The sequence below is a fragment of the Rhinopithecus roxellana genome, chromosome 4 (assembly GCF_007565055.1).
Source record: "Rhinopithecus roxellana isolate Shanxi Qingling chromosome 4, ASM756505v1, whole genome shotgun sequence".
NCBI classification, from domain to species: domain Eukaryota; kingdom Metazoa; phylum Chordata; class Mammalia; order Primates; family Cercopithecidae; genus Rhinopithecus; species Rhinopithecus roxellana.
The window spans coordinates 65,631,066-65,657,049 of NC_044552.1; the positions used below are offsets into that span (position 1 = coordinate 65,631,066).

The 25,984-nt window shown below is 37.6% G+C and overlaps 1 protein-coding gene across 4 annotated transcripts; it reads right to left on the reverse strand.

Annotated features, from left to right (window-relative positions):
• Positions 1-228: 228 nt before the first annotated feature.
• Positions 229-25,984, reverse strand: ZNF322 (zinc finger protein 322). Of its 4 annotated transcripts, XR_004056936.1 has the most exons (5): positions 25,674-25,965; positions 9,494-9,563; positions 2,418-4,571; positions 1,420-1,485; positions 229-1,099 (listed from the first exon to the last, which is right to left on the reverse strand). XR_004056936.1 is itself a non-coding variant. In XM_030929354.1 (4 exons), the coding sequence occupies exon 4, from the start codon at positions 4,394-4,396 to the stop codon at positions 3,188-3,190; it is 1,209 nt and encodes a 402-aa protein (XP_030785214.1). In that variant the 5' UTR covers positions 4,397-4,571; positions 9,494-9,563; positions 16,342-16,380; positions 25,674-25,965; the 3' UTR covers positions 229-3,187. The 4 variants fall into 4 exon arrangements, 2 of the variants coding, with proteins under 2 accessions (XP_030785214.1, XP_010362708.1); XR_004056935.1 differs by having other exon boundaries at positions 229-1,485; XM_030929354.1 differs by adding an exon at positions 16,342-16,380 and having other exon boundaries at positions 229-4,571.

Genomic DNA, 25,984 nt, shown 5'->3' on the forward strand with positions numbered 1-25,984 from the left:
CCCATTTATGGAATACAGTGCAGAGGTTCCAACAGGATCCAATGTCCACAGCACAGCACAGACAATATTCCTTCCGTTCCTCTCTGCCTCAGCATCCAAAATTGCTGGAATTACGAGATGGTCCAATGGTTATCTCTACCTCCAGGTCTAAGTATCACATTATTAACCACTTATTCTAATGCAAGTGTAGAGGAAATGCTGTTTCTCTCAGTACAGTGGAGACAGAAATGGAGTTTTTCAGAACAAATGTTTATTTAAGAATTAAGGGCAAACAAAAACATTAAAGCATAGGAATACATCAACTGAATACAAGTTGCCTTGTTTGGTCTGAAATCTTGAAAAAGTTAATCTAACTACTTACCTGAGGTAGATTTAGGTTGGCACTGCTTCAAGGGAACCTCCATCCATCCCAGAAGTTACCATCTAGTTTTGGTTACAGGCTCCCAAGTGGTCCTCTCCAACCTCAGGTTATGCTATATGAATAATACCAAAACCTTTTTTCTCCCATGGTTAAAAGCCCTCAGTCTTGTTTCATACCCCCAAAGTTCTCTGTTTGAGGGATGGTCCATCATTAATTTACTTAAAAACTAGAGACAACTACCAGTAAGATCAGTTGAAAGAGGGTCAAGTCATTGCCCTGTTAATGATACCAACTTTGACCCCTTCTCCATGTTCTCTCTAATGACTAACAAGTAGCCATAAGGACTACTTTTCATCACCACCATGCCTCACACCCAATACTATTTTAAGTATATTACAAATGTCAAACATATACTAGTGATAGGCATGATTTTCACCAAAGAGAAAAAAATACATCTTGTGTGCCTTATCATACTGGGCATTTTTCATGGTACAAGCGCTATTTCTAAAAATTACGAAAACATGTCAGATCAAATAAACTTCCAGGATCTTTTTCTAAAAGAAAGAAAAATACCCTAGAATCCTTATTATCACTATAAGCTATATTCACTGGTCCTAATATTATCATGATCATCAACCAGTCATTAGGATCAAAGCTTAGAGTCATACACAAGGTAGCAGTGTAGCAGTTCGCCAACTCCATGAATCCAAATGGCAATACTCTCTGAAGCTCAGGGATCTGCTAGGACAAACCAAACCAAAATCAGAGGATTTGGACTAGTAACAAAATATCTATTCACTAGTCTACAAAGTCCCAAATACTACAGGAATCTGAAGTATTGGTATTACATGTCTTTGAATCTGAGGGAAGAAAAAAAACTGAGATGTGACCATTGATAGATCTCTGGATTAATTATAGTATTTCTAGAGATCATTAAAGACAATCCTAATTATACTTTTAAATTGGAAACAAGTACTTATCCTTAAGCCTCTGATGAATCCGCCAACTACTTTTCCCTTCTAGTATTTAGAATTCTGCATTCCATGCCAAATATATACCTTATAATGTGGTGATTGCAATCCTTTCCCTGGGATTAAAAGGTATTTTCTCTTTCCTTGGCAGAACTGAAATAAATGAAAGATGTATCATTATGGGTCTTGATTTGCTATAAACAGCAGGATAATGGAGTGAAAAGAACACTAGGTTTGGAGTTAGGATACTCAAAATAAAAAAAAGCCTTACTCTTATATTAATAATGCATCATTATGTGATTTTTTACTCTATGCCTACTGAGGCTTAAACCTTTCTTTCAGTCTTCCTGTAGCCATTTTACTAGGAGTTGATTGTGGGTATCTATTGCTGAAAGAGATGATAAGTGAAGTCACAAAAATATGGACACTAAAACCATCATAACCATTATATGAAATTTGCACTTTGAGTTAAAAAGAAATGAATTTCTAAACTTGAAATTTCAAATACCAGCAAAAACTTGAAAGATATTTTAGGGGAAAAAACTTTTGAGAGTATGCCTCAACTGACACTAAGTAAAAAGCTGAGTATGCTCTCTCTTTATAAGATTGGTCCTGCAAAGGGAAAACTATTGGGAGAGTTTTGATCTAGGATAGCTACTCCCTAGCTTCTTAGTTCATTTCACTGCCACCAAAAGGCTGCCATGTTACTATCAACACTCTAGTCCCATCCTAGACAAGCATAAAAATATCAACCAAGGCAAAGTCAATATACTCCTTTCCCCCAACAGTAACACATGCCACACCTTCTATCATAAGGTCACAGTCCTTTCCTTTATTGGATTTCCGAAATTTTTAAAAAGTAAAAGTAAAGCAATCATTAAGTGGTTCAGATAAAAGAAAAGCATCTTTACCTGAGTTAACCATCAGGTCTACTCTGACCCGCCCTAGCTTCTCCCAGAACAAGATTCTGGGTATCTAAAAGACTATTTTCATACTGATTTCATGTAAAGTCCTCTCTATCATATGAGTCAACTAACTATGAGAACAGTTCTTCTCATACATATTATATGTACATAGATTCTCACCCACAAGTAAATCTCTCATTGCAGAACAGGTTTTTGGGGGCCCAATAAGACAGGAGCTTCTACCAAAGGTTTTTTCAGACTCAAGGTAAGTATGGGTTTTTTCACTTATGTGAGTTCCCTGATGTACCACAAGAGTTGATCACTAACAAGCACTCTTCATTCAGACACTTGTAGTCTTTCCTCAGATTGGCGTTTTTTTGGGGTTGCAAACCCAAGTAAGGCTCTCCAATGAATGTTTTTGCCATACTTAAGACAAATATACAATTTTTCACCAGTATGGCTTCTCTGATGGGTAAGTCAGAGTTCTGTTAGAAGCTTTTTTCACACTTGCTGGGGCTTCTCCCCAGGGTGGGTTTTCTGAGATCCAATGAGATGTTCATACTGTCTGCAGCACGACTGACACTGAAGGCATTTAAAAAGTTGTTCTCCGGTGTGAATTCTCTTATAACGAGAAGGGTTGAGCATTGCTAGAAAGCTCTCAGGGCATTTGTAAGGTTTCCCACTTGTATGAATCCTCTTGTGAGTGATCAAATTTGAGCTCAGAAAGTTTTCAAAAACTCTGGGCATCTGAAGTTTTCTCATTGGAGTGAGGATGAGGTGTTCTGTGAGGGCAGCTCTCTGGGCAAAGAATTTCTCCTACTTCCAATTGCAGGCTCTCTGGTCCCCACTGAATTCTGAGCTCTGAGCAAAGTCTGAGATTTGTCTTCATCTTAATGAGTTCTCTGATACGTAAATAATTTTTAATATTGGTATTACAGCTTCCTGCCTGGTCAAGACATCTGTGAGGCTTCTGATGCATGGGGAGGGCTAAGCTCAAGACCTTTTTCACTCACATTACAGATAAATGGTTTTTCACCAATGTGTACTGTCTGATGTTGAAGAAGGGCTGAGTTCTGGTGGAAGCTTTTATCACATACAGTGTATTTGTAGTGTAGCTCCTCTGTTTGAGTTCTCATTTTCTGTTGGGCAACAAAGTCCATACCTAGGAGGAAGCCACTCTCACACGTAGACCACTGATGTGGTTTCTCTTCCATGTGAATTCTCTGATGTACAATAAGATCTGAGCTACAGTTAAAACTTTTCTCATACTCAAGGCATTTAAAAGTGTGAGTGTGAGTTGCCTGGTGCCTAATTAGGTTGGCACTCCGAGTAAAACTTCTCATACATTCCAGGCATTTATACGGCTTCTCACCTGTGTGGACTCTCTGGTGTACGATAAGGTCTGATTTCTGGCCAAAGCATTTTTCACAGGCACCACACTTATAGGGCTTCTCCCCAGTATGAACTCTTTTATGTACAATGAAGGCTGAACGGTGTCGGTAACTTTTCTCACACTTATTACATTTGTAGGGCCTTTCCCCAGTGTGAGTTCTCTGGTGGCTAATAAGATCTGATTTCCCACTGAAAGCTTTTTCACACTCGAGACACTTAAATGGTTTCTCACCTGTGTGAGTTCTTCGGTGCCTTATGAGGTTTGTACTTCTACTGAAGCATTTGTCACACTCACTACATAGATACGGTTTCTCACCAGTATGGCTTCGCTGGTGGACGAGCAGATCAGAACTCTGACCAAAATTCTTGCCACAAATGTCACATGTATAGAATTTTTTACCTGCGTGTGTTCTCTGATGTCCTGAAAGCGCTAAGTGGTGCCAAAAGCTCTTCTCACATTTGCTACATTTATAAGGTTTCTCGTAATTATGGATCCTCTGGTGTGAAATAAGATCTGAGCTTTGGACAAAGGTTTTCTCACACATATCACATTTATAAGGTTTCTCCCCAGTATGGGTTCTCTCACACATAATAAGAGCTAAGTTTTCACAGAAGTTTTGCTTGCATTCAAGGCACTGGTATATATGACCATCTATTTGAGTAATCTCATGCACATGAATAAAAATCTTTTTACCCTTCTGAGGGCATACATTATATATTTTCCTTTTTTGAGTTCTCTGATTACATCTCTCTTCTGAAGTGTACATTTTCTATGGCTCTCTCCTAGGGAGTTTTCCACTGGTCTTCTTGACCCATCATTGCCCTCACAGTCATTTTCTTGATAAAAACTTGGAAGATACATCTGTTTCAGGCCTTTCAGTCATGAGCCTCTACAAGTTTCCAGCATCATATATGTTAATTCCTTACTTGGTATTTCCAACCCTGTGAGACAAAGTAGAAATATTATTTATATTCCTACAACTAAGAAAATAATTCTCAAAATTAAAATCACTGCAGAAAAGACAAACTCTGTATCAGAGGCCCTAAGTCTTCTAGGTTTTATATGGCGTGAAATCAGTTATTTGCTTTTCCTCTTTGCTAATATAAAACTGATCGGCAATACATATGGGAAACTACAAGTAAGAACTCTTTCCTCTATGAATCTGGGTAATTTTAAAACAAGAGCTCTTCATCTTTCTTTGCTTCAGCTGAGAAATCAAGACAAGACTAATAATTATTATGCCTGCTCATGAAGAAAGCAAATCAAAAGGGACCGTCAATGAGTATCTCTGGAGTCCTTTCTGCAGAAAGCTTGGAAGAAAGTAGTTAATAATCATTAGAATTCCCAGTGACCAGAGAGAAAAGTAAGGTTTCTATGACTCTATCTTCTTAGTGGTGATATTAGGCAAGTTTCTTAACCACTGTGTGCTTCGTTTCCTCATCTGTAAAGTGGATTAATAATAGAAACTACCTTACATGGTCCCGTGGAACATTAAATCACTACGAATCTCCTGGTAAGCCCTCTGTTTTGGCTCTTACTATCACTATTATTATGACAAAGGGGCTTGGGCTTAAGATTCTGCTTTGATATGATTATATAAGCACATAACTTGCTCAAAAAGAAAAATCCTGACTGATTATGGATAAAAGTCTAGGCTTGGAACATAGATTTATAACAGGTGTTTCTTCACATGGTGAAAAGCTGTAAAAGTTGTTTTCCACCTCATTCTGTAGTTTAGAGGTATGCACACATACAGAAATGCCTAAAGGATCAAGTATCTTTTAAAAAGTTAGGTTGATTCAAGAGAGTTCAGAGGGAGTAATGAGTCAATGCATTTATCAACTACCAAAAATAGACTAAAGAACAGAAATAAAAGGAAGAAAAGAAGCCATTTTCCATATCCTTCACACTTAACTCTCTTCAGTGATCTTTTCATATGTTTGAACCTCTCCCTCATACATTCAGAACCCCCCATCCATCACCTAAAGAGTATGACCTGATAATCTTGCTTCCTATTTTACTAAGAAAATGGAAGCAAGCAAGCAAAACAACACTGCATACACAAAACCAAAATCCTTTCCACATGCTCCCACCACGTCAAACAACCTCTTTTAAGTGTGGTCATATACTGCATCTTTCCTTCCACTACCATAAATGGCAAACTTCCCTTGCTCAACCTAAAGATAGCCTTTCCATCTGTATACCCCCCTCCTTTGTTCACAAGGACATCACTCTAGCAATTCCACCCTCCCTTTCCTGCATTATCAATTTATTCCTTCCTATTGGACCATTCCAATATTATTTCTCTTCTCAAAAACAAAAGCACAATCTACAAGAAAAGCCTCTCAACTGCTTCACACTCAGGCTGTTCTCCCATTTCTCTGTTCCTCTCTGCAGTAAAACTCTTTGAAATAAATAAACCTGTTCATTGTCTCCAATTTTTGTATTCCAAGATTTCTGGAACATACACCAATTAAACATTCAACCCTCATTACTCCACCAAAACCACTCCTGTTAGAAACCTACAAGCTCTTAAGAAATCTGACTCCTAGTTACTACTCCGATCCATTTCTCTGCTCTACCTCTACTTACTCATTGCACTCCAGTCACCCTGAGTTTTTGCTGTTGTTCAAATAAGACAGACTCACTCCCATTTCAGGGTCTTTAGCCTTGGTATCTCTTCCTGGCTGAAGGGCTCTTCCTCCAGGAATCTTCAAGGCTCTCTCTCTCTCACCTCATTCAGATCTTTGCTCAACTGGCATATTCTCAGTGAAGTCATTTCCAACCGCCCTGTTCTAAACTGTACCACACCTCCATCCCAGCTGACTCACACAAACAATACTCCTCTCCTTTTTGATTTTTTCTCCATAGAATGTAAGCCCCTAAAAGACAGGGATTTTTGGCTCACTTCATTCACAGTTGCTTCCCCAGCACTTAGAACAGTGCCTGGCACACAGTAGGTACTCAAACCTAGAAGAGGAGTTCTTACTTGGCATCCACAGACTCCTAGGTAATTTTTGAAACCTTTGAAACTGACTGCAAAATGTTCAGTATATGTGTACTTTTCTGGGGAGAAGGTACACAGTTCCTTAAATTATCAAAAAGGTCCAGTATCCAAGAAACTAGATATTAGATTGGAGCCTATTTGTAAAGGAAATGATATTAAAGCTCACCGAATACAGCAAATTACTAAGTGTAATGGAACCAGAACACAAATAACACTTGCACTCAGAGAAAACAGGAAGTCAAAAGGATCTAAAAGACATGGTAGTAACATGGTTACCTGTGGGTAATAAGGTGATAGATAACATTCTGTTTCATCAATTTGTTAACCACAGTTTTCCAATTTCCATTCAGCAATCTGTATGCTTTCCTTGCGAAAGGCACAGAGGCTGCTACTTTTACTTACTTTTATTGAAGTAAAAGTTATTTATAAATATAAAAAGATATACCAAGATTTCAAATGTCAACTCAGAACTGTTCTAAAATTTAAAGGGATAGGAGAAAGAACTGAATGAGGTGGGAGTAGTGCAGTTTCTTCAGAGTCAAAACACAGATCCACAAGAAATGTAGTATTGTGACCACAGAGGGACATAATGGGAGAAAAATGCACTGCAAGGCTAACAAGAATAGGGAAGTCAAAACTGAAGCAGACAAGCTAAACAAAACAGACATGTTTATGCTAAATACAGTGATTAAAATTCTACATTTCAAATATGTGGCGGAAAGAGAGATCAGACTGTTACTGTGTCTATGTAGAAAAAGGAAGACATCAGAAACTCCATTTTGATCTGTACTAAGAAAAATTATTCTGCCTTGAGATGCTGTTAATCTGTAACTCTAGCCCCAACTCTGCTCGCAGAAACATGTGCTGTATTGACTCAAGGTTTAAGGGATTTAGGGCTGTGCAGGATGTGCCTTGGTAAAAATGTGTTTGCAGGCAGTATGCTTGGTAAAAGTCATCGCTATTCTCCATTCTCGAGTACCCAGGGACACAATGCACTGTGGAAGGCCGCAGGGACCGCTGCCCAAGAAAGCCTGCGTATTGTCCAAGGTTTCTCCTCACTGAGACAGCCTGAGATATGGCCTCGTGGGAAGGGAGAGACCTTACTGTCCCCCAACCCAACACCTGTAAAGGGTCTGTGCTGAGGAGCATTAGTGAAAGAAGAAGGCCTCTTTGCAGTTGAGATAAGAGGAAGGCATCTGTCTCCTGCTCGTCCCTGGGAATGGAATGTCTCGGTGTAAAACCCAATTGTACATTCTATTTAGTGAGATAGGAGAAAACCGCCTTATGGCTGGAGGTGAGACATGCTGGCGGCAATAATGTTCTTTACTGCACCGAGATGTCTGTGTAAAGTCAAACACAAATCTGGCCTATGTGCACATCCAGGCACACCACCTTTCCTTAAACTTATTTATAACAGAGTCCTCTGCTCACATGTTTTCCTGCTGACCCTCTCCCTATCATTGCCCTATAGTCCTGCCACATCCCCCTCACCAAGATAGTAGAGACAGTGATCAATAAATACTGAGGGAACTCAGATACCAGTGCCGGTGCAGGTCCTCACTTGCTGAGCTCCGGTCCCCTGGGCCCACTTTTCTTCCTCTATACTTTGTCTCTGTGTCTTATCTTTTCTCAGTCTCTCGTCTCTACCTTGTGAGAAATACCCACAGGTGTGGAGGGGCAGGCCCCCTTCACAAATATTTGAGCATATCTCTATGATCTATGAATTGTCCTAGAAATTACTTTTTTTGGTCCAAATTACATCTTTCAGGTGACTTTCACAGTATCACAGAACTCCTTAGACTATAAGACCAGAGTATACTCTGTCACTGTCACAATCACAATCCTCAAAGCCTAAAGTATCACAAGCATTACTCCTATTTTCTTTTACTAAATTGAGTTTACAGAGCTAAATGGCAAGTATCTGCTTTTGCCTTATAGTCAAAGGAAGTGAGCAAAGGACTTACACTGGGGCTGGATGCCAGATCTACTGCACCTATCGCCTGCTTCATCTCAGTTAATGGCAAATTCATCCTTTATTTCTTCAGGCTAAAACCTTGGAGTCATCCTGCACTCTTCTTTCTCATACCTCACAATCAAGCCATCAACAAATTTGTTGGCTCCATTTCAAAACACATCCAGAGTCGAACCACTTCTCAACAGCTTCTGTTGTTACATTCTCGTCCAAACCACTCTTTATTTCTTACTTTCACAATAGCCCAATAGGTCCACTTGAGCTGCCCTGCTAGCCTGTCACTGCCTCTCTGACACCCTTTTATATTATTCTTCTCTTTGCATGTTCTAATCCAGCTGTAATGGCTTCCTAGCTGTTCCTCATCCAGACATACTCCCCTTAGGGCCTTTGCGCTTTCTTTCTTCTGCCTACAGCTTTCTTCTTCCAGATGTGTGCATGAATTTCTCTTAATTCCTTCAAAGACTATTTTTTCAGATGTCATTTCTGAGGAAGGCCTTTCCTAATCACTCTGTTTAAAGTTGTGAATAGTCTTCATGCCCCAGCATTCACTATTCCCCTTTTCTGTTTTACTTTTCTTCATGGCACTCAAAACCTTCTAACAGACTACATAATTCACTTTATTCAGTTTATTGTCTATTGCTAAAATATGACAAGCATATCTGTTTCGTTTGATGATCTTTCTCTACCATATAAAGTAATGCCAGGTACAAAGTTGGTGCTTAACAAGCATCTGCTAAGTGCATGAATGAATTCTCATTGAAATTCTATTTCTCTCCTTGTCTGACAAAAGGACTGAATGTCACAAAGAATGGGAGGTACTCTGATGAGATGGAGACTGGGAAAGAGAAGGGACACTTCAAAATACTGAAGTAACTGTAGCTTACCTAGAATCCAGACAGAAGAAAACATGCATTCCTGATCCTGAGAATTCGACTTCTCAGGGAAGATAGCATTCTGTAAAACACAAAGACAAGAAAAGGATAAAAAGCCATAAATGAGAGAATTTAGCACTAGGTCATTTACACTCAAAGGACTTAACAATGGGTAAACTACAGTTAAAAAGAACAGATGGGTTTTCTTATCTAATCCCTTAAATTCAATTCTGTAGAGTCTTAAATCATCCTATATGACTCCTTAGTCAGAATCTATAACCCATCTGCACAATCTATGGCTTCCTTTGTAACTATAACAACATTGCAGCAAAGGGCTTCTAACACTAAATCTCAGTGGTATCTTGAAAACACTAAGTGGCCGGGCGCGGTGGCTCAAGCCTGTAATCCCAGCACTTTGGGAGGCCGAGACAGGCGGATCACAAGGTCAGGAGATCGAGACCATCCTGGCTAACGCGGTGAAACCCCGTCTGTACTAAAAAATATAAAAAACTAGCCGGGCGAGGTGGCGGGTGCTTGTAGTCCCAGCTACTCGGGAGGCTGAGGCAGGAGAATGGCGTAAACCCGGGAGGCGGAGCTTGCAGTGAGCTGAGATCCGGCCACCGCACTCCAGCCTGGGCAACAGAGCGAGACTGTCTCAAAAAAAAAAAAAAAAAAAAAAAAGAAAACACTAAGCCATTATCTTCCCCACATGAACTCAGGCTGTCCTGATCCAAAGTATAATAGAGACTACAAAGTATTTTTGGGATTATAACAAAATTACCACCTTACTACCACTGGAACCCACGTAATTGTCACAATTTTGGTTATTCAAAATTTGTAACACCCTAAGTTGCTTTATATTTCAACCACAAACAACCCAGGAGGTGGTCAATTAGGGGCACAAAAAGAAGTTAAAGAGTCCACAATTAGCCATTGATGTTTCTCTAGAAGTTTTAACTTGCCTTATCCTTAGGTTAACGGGACTTTCATTTCCCTCAACAACCTTCCTGCTACTGAGGATCAGACGCAAAAATGGAACTACTTGGACCCAGGCAGCATATAGGGCCATACAGCTGAGGGTCTCTATGACACTTAGCTCATAGCTGCTAGTATTAAAATGACATGTTTTATGGCTCTAGTTCCAGGTGAGATGGAGTAAACACATGTCACCAATGTTATCCTACTGAACCCAACTACTAAATCTGGACAGAATGCATGGTCCAGTTATTTGACAACTCTGAAAAGCACATAGCATGCAAGTCAGGAAAGACCAGAATTTTAAATGCCATTCAACTAGCAGTGATTTTACTTCCCTTTTTTTTTTTTCCCCTTTTGGTCCTCTTCAGTATCCTGGGGCCTAAACTCAACGTAGCCCTAAATACAGAAGTGAGGGAAGCTGTAAAACATAATTGTCAACTGAGACTTTTCAGAAAACCTATAAGCTTCCACATCATTTATTTATTTATTCTTATTTTAAGTTCCAGGGTACCTATGCGGGATGTGCAGGTTTGCTACATACGTAAACGTGTGCCTATGCAAATGTATGCTGTACCTATCACCCCATCACCTAGTTATTAAGCCCAGCATGCATTAGCTATTTTTCCTGATGTTCTCCCTGCCCCCGCACCTTGCTACAGTCCCAGTGTGTGTTGTTCCCCTCCCCGTGTCTATGTTCGGATTGTTCGGCTCCCACTTATAAGTGAGAACATGCAGTGTTTGCACACCAATTATTTAAAATTGGCCATGGAAGTCAATGGACAGAAAACTGACTTAAATATGAAGAAAAAAAAGGAAAATATCTCTAGAAGAAATATAAAGAACGTGGTAATAAAACACAGTCAGAGGGGATAATGGTGGCTACAGAAATCCAAATCTCTCAATACATCCTTTAAAAGCAGTAACAAAAAGATGAACAAATGTACTATACAAAGCCCACACTGTCACCAAATCCCATATAGCTGTCTCTCACATTCTAGCCATAAGCTATCAGTGAGAGCAAGGACAATCTGAGAATGTGGGGTAAAGAGAAGAGAGCTGGCAGTGGGCAAGATTGACCTAAAATTTATTGCCAGAAAGAAAAACCCACTCTAAGTACAAAAAACTTTATCACAAATATGTAAAACAAACAAACAAACAAACAAACAAAAAACACCATTTAGGGTTCAATACTATCTGTAGTTTCAGGTATACACCAGGAGTCCTGGAACATATCCCCCACGAATAAGGTGGGATTACTATGTTGTATTAATGGCAGGTGAGAGTTAAAAGATACTATTAAACTAAAAAATCATCTGAAGCTAAAATGGCCTTTTAGAAAAGAAAAATTTTAAAAACCTTAAAAACCAAATAATTAAAGGCTAAATATAGAAATTTATTTTTTAATGGACTAAAGGCATTAAAAAAGATCTAAGTATGGACGAGTGCAGTAGCTCATGCCTGTAATCCCAGCACTTTGGGAGGCCGAGGCAGGCGGATCATCTGAGGTTGGGAGTTCAAGACCAGCCTGACCAACATGGAGAAACTCTGTTTCTACTAAAAATACAAAATTAGCCAGGCGTGGTGGTGCATGCCTGTAATCCCAGCTACTTGGGAGGCTGAGGCAGCAGAATCATGTGAACTCAGGAGGCAGAGGTTGCGGTGAGCCGAGATCATGCCATTGCACTATAGCCTGGGCAACAGGAGCAAAACTCCACCTCAAAAAAATAAAATAAAATAAAATAAATCTGAGTACGAAAGTAGCTAATGTAACAAAAATCAAACATTCAAAAAAGAAAGTCACGAAAGAGCTATGAAAACCTATCATGTAGAAAAACACGTAATAAAACAGTTATAATAAATAATATGACATTGTTAAAACCAAACATCAACTATATCAATAAATATAAGTGAGCTTAACACACCTATTAAAAGAGATTTTCATTTTGGCTCACAAGCAAGACCTAACTGTATGCTAAATACAAAAGACACCTAAACCAAAGTGATTCAGGCAGGCTAAAAGTAAGCAGGTGGGAAAAGGAACACTAGGCAAACAGAAACAATAAAAGTAGAGCTTTTGATCCTGATATCAGGCAAAGCAGAGTTCAAGCCAAAAGCATTAAACATAATAATACTTTCTAAATTACACTAAAGTCATGGTTATCTATGTATCACATTAAAGAGCAGGCACATTTACAAAGGAAAAACAGAGACACAGGTACAAAGAAACAGAGATAAAGTATTAATAATAGGAAAGCTTAATATACCACTCTCAATAAAAGACATACAAACTGGACCAAGAAGAAGTAATGATGCAGAAGGCCTAAATAACCTAATTAATAAGTAAATCTTATTTATATTAAACTGTATGCCATGATAAGTACACATTCTTTTCAACCACACATGAATCATCCACAAAAATCTGTCATATATTATGTAACAAAGAAAGCGTCATTAATTCTCATAAACATTATAAGAAACAATCTGCAGCAAAACTAGAAATTTATTAAAATATCAGATAACAAAAGGTCCTTTCAAATGGGGGGAAAATAAACCATTGAAAAACTCTTCAGTAAAAAGGGCAATGAAAAATTTAATAAAATTTCTAAGTATTCATAATTGAAAATATTACATATTACAATCTATGGGATCAATTTAAAGCAGTTTATGCCTATATTTCTTTAATCAATAAAAACAGAAGACTTAAACTGAACAAGTTAAATTCTTAGATCAAAAGCTAATAAAAAAATAAATTTCAATTGAGCCCAGGAGTTCAAGACCAGTTCAAGGGCAACATAGCAAGATCCTGTCTCTATCATTTTTTTAAATGGGAAAAAAATCAAAATAGTAACAAAAATAGATAAAAGGAGAAATCAATGAACTACAGAACACAAAAAGAGTAAATCTAATGATAAATCAAAATCATACTTATTTTGTAAAACTTAAAGAAACAGATAAACCACTAGGTAACTTAAAGAAGAAAAAAAGGGAGAAAGCACACATTTACAAAATAAGAAATGACAAGGAAGAAAAACCACCAAACAGAAAAAACACACATACAGGAAACCACTTTGCAAATCTCTATATAAATAAATATGATTAACTATGAAATAAGTGTTTCTTTATGAAACATAATTTATTAGAGTTGACTCCATTGAAGACATAAAGTTTTAAAACACCAATTTGCAGAGAATAAACAGAAAAAGTTATAAAGGAACCATTCCACAAAAAGCACTAGGCCCACATTGTTTCACAAAAGAATTCTACAAACCTACACAGACCAAATAAATACAATGCTTCATACATATTTTCCAGAGCACTGAAAACAAAGAACAACTTCCTAATTATTTTTGTGAAACAAAAATAGCACTGATAACTAAACTGATGAAGAGAGTATAAAAACTATTAATGTCCAATACTGCCTTTTTTTTTTTTTTTTTTTTTAAAGAGTTGGGGTCTTGCTCTGATGCCCGGGCTGGAGAAGAGTGGCACAATCATAGCCCACTGTAGCCTCAAACTCCTAGGCTCAAGCAATTCTCCCGGCTCAGCCTCCTGAATAGCTGGGACTATAGATACACACCACCATGCCTGGCTAACATTTTTTATTAATGTGAGAAATACTATAAAAATCGACACCACATTAAGAAAATAATATACCATGACCAAGTGGAATTTTTTGCAAAATTGGTTCAAAATTAGACTATCTTTCAATATGAGGAAATCCACTAAATATAATACCCCATACAGACCTATGGAGAAAAATAATGTAATTATATCCATAGACGGTGAAAGAACTTGCAACAGAAATCAGCATCTATTCTGGATAAAAACACTCAAGAAAGTGGGAATTAACAGATACTTCCTTTTAATATCATAAAACATACATTCTTTCATCTAATACCTTAAGTTAGAAAAACTATAAAAATTTTTACTAAGATCAGGAACAAGGCAAGGATGGCCAATATTCCTCTTTTCAGTCACTGACCTGGAAGTATTAATCAATGCAATTAGAAAAATCAATTAGAGGTGTGAAAGAAGTAAAACTATCTCTATTGGAGGTGATTTAATAGTATAATTAGAAAACCCTACAAAAGACCAATGCTAAAACTAACTCAAATGATAAAGGAATTCAGTATGGTAGCAGGATATAAAATTCACCACATAGAAACCACCAGTTTTTAAAATAAACATAAATAATAACTAATTGGAACACACAATGATAGAGAACAACCTTTGTATAACAGCAGCAATATAAGACTACTTAGAAATAAATAAAAAATAGCCATGCCAAATAAACCATAGGAAAACCTTCTCCCTCCTGAGACCCAAAAATAGACTTGAAAAAATGGAAGGACATCCTTTGTTGTTGTATAGAACAATTCAATATTATGAAGATGTTCCCTCCTAAGATTTATAAACAATGCAATCTCAATAAAAATAATAAGCTTATTTATGAAACCAGACTAAGGAGTGGCAAACTACGGCCCATAGGCCAATTCTGGCCTGCCACATGTTTTTTTCAAATAAAATTTTACTGAAATAGGGTCATACTTATTCATTCATGCATTGAAAGGCAGAATTGAGTAGTTACAATAGAGACCAGATAGCCACCAAAGCCTAAATAAAATACTTTCTGGCCCTTTACAGAAAAATCTCCAATGCCTAAGCTATACAGTTGCTACTCAAGTTCACTTTGAAAAGACCAACAAGGACAGCCAGGAAGCAATGAAAAGACAGACTATGAAGGGTAACTAAACCCATGAGACATTAAAATAAACTCTAAAGCTTCTAATATTAAAACAACAGAGTTTCGAAACACAATTAGATAAAGAGACAAATAGAATAGAAAATCCAGAAATAGACACAAACACATATAGAAATTTAGTATGCAATAAAGATGACATCTCAAATCACCAGGGCAAAAATGGACTTTTTAATAAACGATGGTAAAACATCAAGGTAGCCACATGAAAATAGGTACAATTTGATTTATATCTCATACCACACACCAATATAAACTCCCAATTGGTTAGGGATCTAAATGTATACATGGAAACGATAAGATACTACAAGAAAACTAAAGTAAATTCTACTTTAATCTTAGGGTACCAAAAATTTTCTATCTGTAAGACTAATCATTTGACTAAAAATAAAAACTTTTTTAAAAGTTTTCTTTTTTCTATTTTATTTTATTTTATTTTTTTGAGACTGAGTTTCACTCTTGTTGCCCAGACTGGAGTGCAATGTGTGATCTTGGCTCACTGCACTCTCTGCCTCCTGAGTTCAAGTGATTCTCCCGCCTCAACCTCCTGAGTAGCTGGGAATGCAGGCATGAGCCACCATGCCCAGGTAATTTTGTATTTTTAGTAGAGTCGGGCTTTCTCCATGTTGGTCAGGTTGATCTCGAACTTACGACCTCAGGTGATCTGCCCGCCTCAGCCTCCCAAAGTGCTGGGATTACAGGAGCAAGCCACCGTGCCGGCCAAAAACATTTTATACATATTAAAAAAAAAATAAAGTCAACAGTCAATGGGCAAACTGAGATAAAATATTTGTAACAATATTTGAGATACAGGAACAATATACCTAATATATAAATATCTCTTAAAAATTGACGGAAAATAAAAATCTGATACAAAAATAAGCAAAAGACAATTCTCACACACAAAAAATATAACAATGTCCCTTAAACATATGAGAAGCTGTTCAATCTCATAATTAGAGAAACGCAAATTAAAATACATGACATTATTAGGAATAGAGAGAAACTTCTTCAAGTTGGTAACAACATCTACAAGAAAACCATTGCTAACATCATACTTAATGGTGAAAACTTAGAAGCTTTCAGCTAACATCAGAAACAAGGTAAGAATGTTCTCTCTCACCACTGCTTTTCAACATCATACTGGAACAGACAGATAATGCTGTAAGACAAGAAAAATAAATAAAAGGCATACAGATTAGGAAAGAAGAAATAAAACTGTCTTTGTAAGTGACATGATCACATATGTAAAAATCTGAAAAAAATCATCAACAAAAAACTCCTGGAACTAAGAAGTGATTACAGTTAAGGTTGCACAATACAGGGTAAATACACAAATCATTTATTTTCCTCTATACCAGCAATAAACAAGTGAAATTTGAAATTAAAAACATAATACCATTTACATTAACACTCTAAAAAATGAAACACCTTAAGTATAAATCTAACCAAATATGTTCATAATTTATGCAAAGAAAATTTAAAAACTCTAATAAAAGAAATAAAAAAGAGAACTAAATAAATGGACGGATATTCCACATCCATGGATAAGAAGATTCAATATTGTCAAATAGTCAGTTCTTCCCAACTTGTACTATAGATTCAACACAACCCCAGCAAATTATCTTGTAAATATTGACATACTGATACAAAGTTTATATGAAGAGGTAAAAGACCTAGATTAGCTGAATGCTGAAGGGGAAGAACAAAGTTGGATTGCTGATGTTACCCAACTTCAAGGCTTACTATACTACTTGAAGTTACAACACTAAAGATACAGTAATCAAGAGAGTGTGGTAATGGTGAAAGAACAGACAAATAGATAAATGGAACAGAAGAAAGTCCAAAAATATACCCATATATATATAGAATCAGCTGATCTATGATAAAGGAACAAAGGCAATAGATACAATGCAGAAAAAGATAGTCTTTTCAACAAATGGTGCTGAAGTAACTAGACATTTACATGCAAAAAAAAAAAAAAGAAGAAGAAAATCCTGTCATTTGCATCAACATAAATGAACTTGGAGGACATTAAGTGAAATAAGACAGACACAGAAACATGAATACCACATAATCTCACTTACATACAGAGTATAAAACAGTCTGATAGAAACAGATGGTAAAATGGTGGCTACCAGAGGCTGAGAGGTAGTGGGGTTGGGAAGATATTGGTCAAAGGATACAAAATTTCAGTTAAACAGGAGTAAGTTCTAGAGTTCTACTCTAGGTAAGTTCTAGAGTTCTACATCACGGTGACTACAGCTAATAAAAATACACTGCATATTTGAAAATTGCTGAGAGTAGATTTTATGTTCTCACCACAAGAAATGGTATGTGAGGTAATATATGTTAAATAGCTTGACTTAGCTATTCCACAATGTATACATATAAATACATACATATTTTACTTCTCAATTAAAAAAAATTTACAAACCCCAAATGAATCAGATACCTAAGTATAAAACACAAAACTATAAAACTTCTAGAGGATAACATAGGAGAAAATCTAGATGACCTCGGGTATAGTAATGATTTTATTTTTTTGGGATGGGGGTCTCGCTCTGTGACCCAGGCTGGAGTGCAGTGGTGCGATCTCAACTTACTGCAACCTCTGCCTCCCAGAATCAAGTGGTCCTAACACCTCAGCCTCCTGAGTAGCTGGGACCAGAGGCATATGTCACTATTCCAGGCTATATTTTTCTATTTTTGGTAGAGACAAGGGTTTTATCGCGTCGCCCAGGTTGGTATTGAACTCCTGAGCCCAAGTGATCTGCCTACCTTGGCCTTCAATAGTGCTAGGATTACAGGCGTGAGCCACCACGCCTGTGCTGGCAATACTTCTTAGATACAACATCAAAGGCATGATCCATGGAGGAAAATTGACAAGCTGGACTTTAAAATTTAAAATGTCTGCTCTATGAAATAAACCGTCTAGAGAACGAGAAGACAAGCCACAGACTGGGAGAAAATATTTGCAGAAGACACATCTGATTAAAGACTGTTATTCCCAACATTTTAAAATCTCCCAAATATACAAAAATATACATATACCCTTAAAACTCAACAAAAAAACAAACCAGTTTAAAAAATTGGCAAGTCAAGCCAGGCGTGGTGGCTCACGCCTGCAATCCCAGCACTTTGGGAGGCTGAGGCGGGTGGATCACCTGAGGTCAGGAGTTCAAGATCAGCCTGGCCAATATAGTGAAACTCCGTCTCTACTAAAAATACAAACAATTAGCTGAGCCTGGTGGCAGGAGCCTGTAATACCAGCTACTAGGGAAGCTGAGGCAAGAGAATTGCTTGAACCTGGGAGGCAGAGGCTGCAATGAGCAGAGATGGCACCACTGCCCTCCAGCCTGGGCAACAAGAGCGAAACTCTGTCTCAAAAAAAAAAAAAAAAAAAATTATAGATACTCCATAGAATGTACAACATAAAGAGTGAACCCTAATGTAACCTATGGAGTTTGGGTGACGATGTATCAACTTAAGTTCATTGATTGTAAGAAATGTATCACTCTGTTGAAGATATTAACAGTGGGGGATGCTGTGTGTGCTGTGTGTGTGGTATGTGCATGTTTCAGGGTAAAGGGAGTGGTAGGGGACATACGGGTACTCTCGGTATTTTTTGCTCAATTTTCCTATGAACCTAACAGTTCTCTAAAAAGTAAAGTCTATAAAAAATGAAATAATTTTTTAAAAGCACACAAAATACCAGTTCTCACCAATTAAATCTGCATACATTAAAAGGTATGACAATGCATTCTGTGGTCAACACTGTAAGGAAACAGACACATTCATATGTTGCTGGGGGGAATGCAAATTGGTAAGTCTATATGAAAATGAAATAATTTTTTAAAAGTACATGAAATACCAGTTCTCACCAATTAAATCAGCATACATTAAAAAGTATGACAATGCATTTCGTTGTCAACACTGTAAGGAAACAGACAAACTCTGTTGCTGGAGAGAATGCATATTGGTACAATCTCTTCCGCAGGGGAATGTTGGCAGTATGTAACAAAACTAGATATACATTTACTTTTGACTCAGCAATCCCATTTCTAGAAATGGACTCTGAAGATTCAACTCTAATAACATGAAAATATAAAGCATAATATTACTCACTGTAGTAATGTTTGTAATGGAAAAATATTTAAAATAACTTAAATATCTGTACATAAAAAATGGTGAATAAACTATGGTACATCCATATATAATGGAGTACTATGCAACTGTAAAAGAGAATGTGGAACATCTTTATCAACTGATGTGATTTCCAAGATAAATTACAAATTTTAAAAAGCAAACTGTAAAAAAGTATGTTGTATTTTATGTAAGAAAGTAGAAATAAAAATATGTATTTCTCCACTTGCCCCAAAAAACAAGAAAGTAATGAGATTGGTTATCATTACAAGGCAGATAAAAATGGAACTGATGGCACAGGAAAACAATTGGGTGGAGGAGGAAGAGTCATATTTCTCTAAGAATATGAAGACACAACACACATATTTTTACTTTTAGAATTATATTTTACATATTCAATAAATGAATGAACTAATGAACTAAATAGTCAAGATGGAGGAGAAAAGCATAAAAACAAACGTACCTGTGTTTCAAATAAATAACAACTATGCAGAAGAGGAAAAAAAAAAAACTCTGTAACACAGTATTGGGACTATGTATATTCAATCTCAAGATAAAAATAACTCGAATCAGTAGAGGTTTTCTCCCCTGTCGGGATAAGGGTACACTACTTAATGTGTATCCAAGGACTGAATAAATAAGTAAATATACTATGGATAATGTCACCTAGATTCCTCATTGTCAATGAAGAAGGCTAAAAATATAGAAAAGAAAAAGGCTAGAATCAACTCTGTAGTGTTTAACTGGAATTAGAAGTATCAGTATAAGTCAAGATTTTAAGGTTTATATAGAGAATAAAGAAATGTATGTATGTGTGAAATTATGTGTGTATTTTTTTTTTTCCTAGTAATGTTTGCTGAGAAGTCATGGAAACAATAAAATCCCAGTAGTAATGAGTATACCAAGCATTCAGATATGGGTTTCTAAATACTATTCTCCATTGAAAAGAATGAAGACTCTTTGGAGAAATGGCTGTTTCCAGGGTTTGGAAAGTGTAAGATGAGCCTGGACTATCCTGATGTGTCAGAAAGTAAGGAAGTGCTCAAAAAGTGGTGCAATATGCCAGAAGGACCCACAATTCAGGATGGAAGGACTGCCACTATACAAATCTGGAACAAGTAGAACACTGAAATAAGTAATAACAGTAATAAATTAGTCACACAATAAGAATCCATGAATTTGTACTCATTTAAAAAAAAGTGTATAGAAGGGAAAACTTTTTTGCATTAGAAAAGCAAACAATTAAATACAGAAGAAATGATGGAATTAAAAACTTCATGTTCAATCAAGAGTACTGTGCAAAAATCTAGTGGATGAAAAATTTTATGAGAATCAAGATATTTACATAATCTGAAAATATCTCCCCACTAGATATTTAATAATTATAAATACAAAAAGAGTAACTTCATAGTATAGAAACCTGGAAGACGCCACCTTAACCAAGTGGTACTTCAACTAAAGTGAATATGGCCAGTAATGAGATAAAACATCATGTGCCTCCTAATATGATGCAAAGAGAAAAACATAACATCACTTCTGAGGTATCTTGCCAAAAATGTCTAACCTGAATCTGATCACGAGGGAACATCAGAGAAACCCAAACTGAGGGAAACTACCAAATAAATGGCCTAAATATTCAAAAAATGTCAAAGTCATGAAAGATAAAGTCTGAAAATATGTTCACAATAGAGACAATACTATAATTAAATTAAATGACTGATGCTGAATTAGATCTTGGCCCACAAAAAACATTTTTCTCTTTTTGTCTTAAAACAACATGAGTGGAGCAATTGGCTAAGTTCAAACAAGGTCTGGAGATTAGATAATAGTACTTATTCTATGAATGTTAATTTCCTGACTCTGATAATGGTAACGATAATTTCTAGAGAATATCCTCGTTTTTAGGAAATATACAATTGAGTATTTAGGACAGGCTTTCTCAACCAGGTTCTAGAAAAGAAGTCCCCACAGAAAATGAATCTGAATGACTGTTTTCTCAGTTCTCCTAAGGATGGCATGTAGCTAGTAGTACTGTACATGCATATGGAGATGTTGATTCTGATTGCTTCTGTTGGAGAAGAGGCACGATGTCTACAACCTACTCTCAAATGGTTCAGGAAAAAATCTATATATACGTATATGTGTATTGCTATGCTTTGAATGTGTCCTCCAAAGTTAATGCATTGGAAACCTGATCCCCAATGCAGTGACATTGGGAAATGGGTATTAATAGGAGGTATGTGGGTAACAGGGGCACCACCCTCATAGACTAATGCCATTATTTCAGGAGTCAGTTCCTCATAAAAAGATGAGTTTGGTCCCTTTCTGAGCACTCTTGCTTGCTCTCACCCTCTCTTTGCCCTTTTGCCATGAAATGACACAGCAAGAAGGCTCTCACTAGATGCCAGTCCCTGTCTTGGACTTTCGAATCTCCAGAATCATAAGCCAATAAATTTCTGTTCATTACAAATTACTCAAGTCTACAGTATTCTGTTATAGCAGCCCAAAACAGACTAAAACGTTTGTTTAATAGAGTCAAAATCCTAAAGCAAACATGGTAAAATGTTAACATTTAGAGCATATGGGTGAAGGGTATATGGGAGTTCTTTGTATCATTTTGCAATTTTTGTATGTCTGTACTTATTCAAAATTAAAAGGTATTTTATTTTGGTTTTCAAAAAACATTGTGGCTAAAGGTTGGTTTATTTTGGTGGTTAATACTGACAGTTTAAGCTCTGTATGCAGATTTTGGTTCAAATTCCCACTCTACTCCTTTGTAGCTGTGGTAAGTAACTTAATTTCCTTTAACTTCAACTTTCTCTTTTTTCCTCACAGAGTTGCTATACGAACCAAGACACTGCCGGTACTAAGCTCAATGTCTAGGTCTCAGTAGATGCTTAATAAATGGTAGATTCTATTATTTTCTTAATTCTACCTTCACATGCACAAAACCACTAACATGTATTAAGCCCATTTTCTATGCCTGATTCTTGTGCAAAGCCTTGTTCAAAACCCACTTAAAATAACTAATAAAACAATTTGTCCAGTTAATGATTAACATGAAGATTATGCAAAAACTAGAAAAAATTTATGGAGCAATATTAGAAGGAAAAGGAAGAATTCCAACTCAGAATCACAATTAAGTAAAGACATGCAGGGATACAGAAAAACAGCTGTAAGATGGGGGGTTCATTAAAGGTTTTGTCTGTTAAAATTTGTACTATTGTTAAGCTCAAAAGGAGAATACAGTGAAAATAAAGGATTCTTAGTTTTGTCACAGCCAGGCAAATCATTTACATTATTCCCTAAAGTTATCAGTCCAAGGTGTCTTATTTGTGCTAAACAACCAATGAAGTGTGGGGCATTAAGAAGAAGAAGAAGAAAAAAACCTGAATAAATAAGGAAATAATTTTCCTATTTATATCCAAGTTTTTTTTTAGATGTCAACACCTAAAAAAGTAAGTGTGGGTGCCAAACCTCAAAACAGATCATAAGACCAGGTGCGGTGGCTCACGCCTGTAAGCCCAGCACTTTGGGAGGCCGAGGTGGGTGGATCATGAGGTCAGGAGATCCAGACCATCCTGGCTAACACAGTGAAACTCCGTCTCTACTAAAAAATACCAAAAAATTAGCCGGGCATGGTGGCAGGTGCCTGAAGTCCCAGCTACTCCGGAGGCTGAGGCAGGAAAACGGTGTAAACCCAGGAGGCGGAGCTTGCAGTGAGCTGAGATCGTGCCACTGCACTCCAGCCTGGGTGACAAAGCGAAGACTCCGTCTCAAAAAAAAAAAAAAAAAAAAAAAAAAAAAGATCATGACACTTCCCTAATTTCAAATACTGTTTCCTATCACACTCAGAATAAAATCCAAAGTTTTTACTGCCCTACATAATGTGGCACCTCTGCGTATCTTCAGCCTCACAGGCCACCTCCGAGCTTTTTGCACCTGTTCCTTCTGCCTAGAATGCTCTTTCCCATACAGCTTACTCCTTTATTGGACTCAAGTCTCTGCTTGAAAATTACTTCCTCAAAAAGCAGCACACCCTGACTACCTTATCGAAAATTTAGCCTATGTTGCTTTATCCCATTTTATTTCTCTCCATAGCACTTATCACCATTCAACTTTGTGGTACACATTTTATATTTGTTCATTTGTTTGTCTTTTTACTAAAATATAACTTCTACTAGGGTTAGGACTTAGTCTTTTGCTTACTGTAATATCCCTAGTACCTAGAGTACGTTTGTTGAATAAATGAAAAGTGTGAACAAATACCAGAACAAAAAGGCAATCATCACCCTTGGACCCCCAGTAGCAATATAACAGACTAGACCAGTAGCCCTGGCTGGTTCATCTAGCAAGCCCAAATACATCTTTCAAGTCTTAGCTCCAGGGTACCCTCCTTTAGGATGCTTCTCTTGCCCCATCCTAGGAAGAGACTAGTACTCTTTCATGCCTAGAGTCGAAGTGAAAGGAATAAACTGGAACACAACAAAAGTCCAAGCAGACAGGCTAATTCATACAACTCGAGAGTTCATGGTTATCCTTAAACGGTATATGGGACCAAGAGACAAAGTTAGTAAAGCATTATTTAAAAACTAGATGGTGTTTATAGGCCTTAGGCTTGGAAATTTCTCATTTATTTTTCATTGATTACATGGATTATCTCATTTAGTCCTCCCAAGGATCCTATAAAATAGGTATTAATACCAATGTTTGGATCTTACAGATGGAAAACCTGATGCTTACAGCAGTTAGATAATCACCCAACAACTTACAAACAGTAAGTACCAGAGTCAGGATTTAAATACCTATCTTTTTTTTTTTTTTTTTTTTTTTTTGAGACGGAGTCTTGCTCTGTCGCCCAGGCTGGAGTGCAGTGGCCGGATCTCAGCTCACTGCAAGCTCCGCCCCCCGGGTTTACGCCATTCTCCTGCCTCAGCCTCCCAAGTAGCTGGGACTACAGGCGCCCGCCACCTGGCCTGGCTAGTTTTTTTTTTTTTTTTGTATTTTTTAGTGGAGACGGGGTTTCACCATATTAGCGAGGACGGTCTCGATCTCCTGACCTTGTGATCCGCCCGTCTCGGCCTCCCAAAGTGCTGGGATTACAGGCTTGAGCCTAAATACCTATCTTCTGACTCCAGAGCCTACCTAAGCATTAGGCATACTACCCTCTTTGTGTTACAAATCAATCAAAAAGGAATTACTGCAAGCCTAACGTGTATATGCATGCATGTTGAAAAGGAGTAGAAAATAGCCTTAAGTTGGTAGGATAGGGCCCAGTTTTACCACTCTGCTATCTTAGGAGCTAAGAAAGGGCCATTCTCTTTTTCCATATATCTTCTCCCATACTTTCCTTTCACCCTGCCCCACCTCACGCCCCCATCCACATTTATACAGAAACAGAGCCTGGTATGCCACTTATCATAACAAGAAAGACTCAAGACCATCTTCCTTTTGGTTTCAAAAGGTCTCTAGTCCAGAACTATTCACAACACTCAATTCTTCCCTCTCCTAGAAGAAAAATCAATAATGTAGATGATGACCTTGTGAAATTTATAATTCATAATTTTTCTAGAGCTGGCCTAGAAAACTGGTCTGATTTCCTCTCCATTCTAGTGAGCATCCTTCAACCATAGCTTATCTCTTCCCATCTTTGCTTACATTGTTTCTCCTGCAGGAAGTACCTGCCACGGGTAGCCATCAGTTCCGACTAACTCTAGACAAAATGTCAGGAGTCTTTCTGAATAATTACTAACTGCAACTTCGTAACAAAGCCCTAAGCCTCGTTTTTCGTTTGTTTTTTCTCCTTCTGCTAATTGTTTTTGTATGTATTATCTCAACTTCTAAGATCAAAGACCCATTCGTCTACCACTACAAACCCCAAAGTGCACGCGATAAGTGTATATAATATACAGTTATATATAATTCCGTTTTCCAAAAAGAAATGGTTATAGGAAGATTAAATCAGATTTTTCTGCAGATAGATTCAACTGCAACATAACTAATTCCTGCACTGAAGATGAAGAGAAAAATCCACTCAACGTCCTTTTTTTCTCAATATATATGAAAGATATATATTGCTTTGAAAAGTGCCTTGCCGTGTTTACTATTATTATCTCTAGGAACTATCGTACTAAGGTTCTCTTCTTTCAACTTTTCATTGACCATCTTTCAGTCCTCCGTCCGCCGTCAGGGGGGACAAGACCATGCTCAGTGTCCAGGAACAGGGGCTGGTCCCACTTGACTGTGGCCCTGGGTCTTGGGTCCCGCCGCGCATCCATCCCACCCCTGGGCCCCGCAGGCCGCGCTTACCCTGCAGCCGCTGGCGCCGCCCCTAGGCCTGGGGACAGCACTTCCGGTTACTCTCCGGACACTCGAATCTGGGCTTCCTGGCAGCCGTAGACTCTGCGGTAGTGGATCTAAGAGCCAGGCATCGGGAAGGAAAGAAAAGCGAACCCGGGACGGACGAGAGCTAGGAGCAACTCCCTTCGTGCGCCTAGACTAAGGGAGTTGAGGCCAGGCCGCCCACAGAGCGCTTTAACAGAGCGCTTTAAGGGCCCACAAGGCCGGTTACGCAAACCCTTTCAAGCTGGCTGGGAAGAGGCCGGCGCATCCCCACCCCC

Coding starts and splice junctions, on each gene's coding strand:
- ZNF322 (XM_010364406.2), bottom strand. CDS start 4,396: ATGTACACTTCAGAAGAGAGATGTAATCAGAGAACTCAAAAAAGGAAA.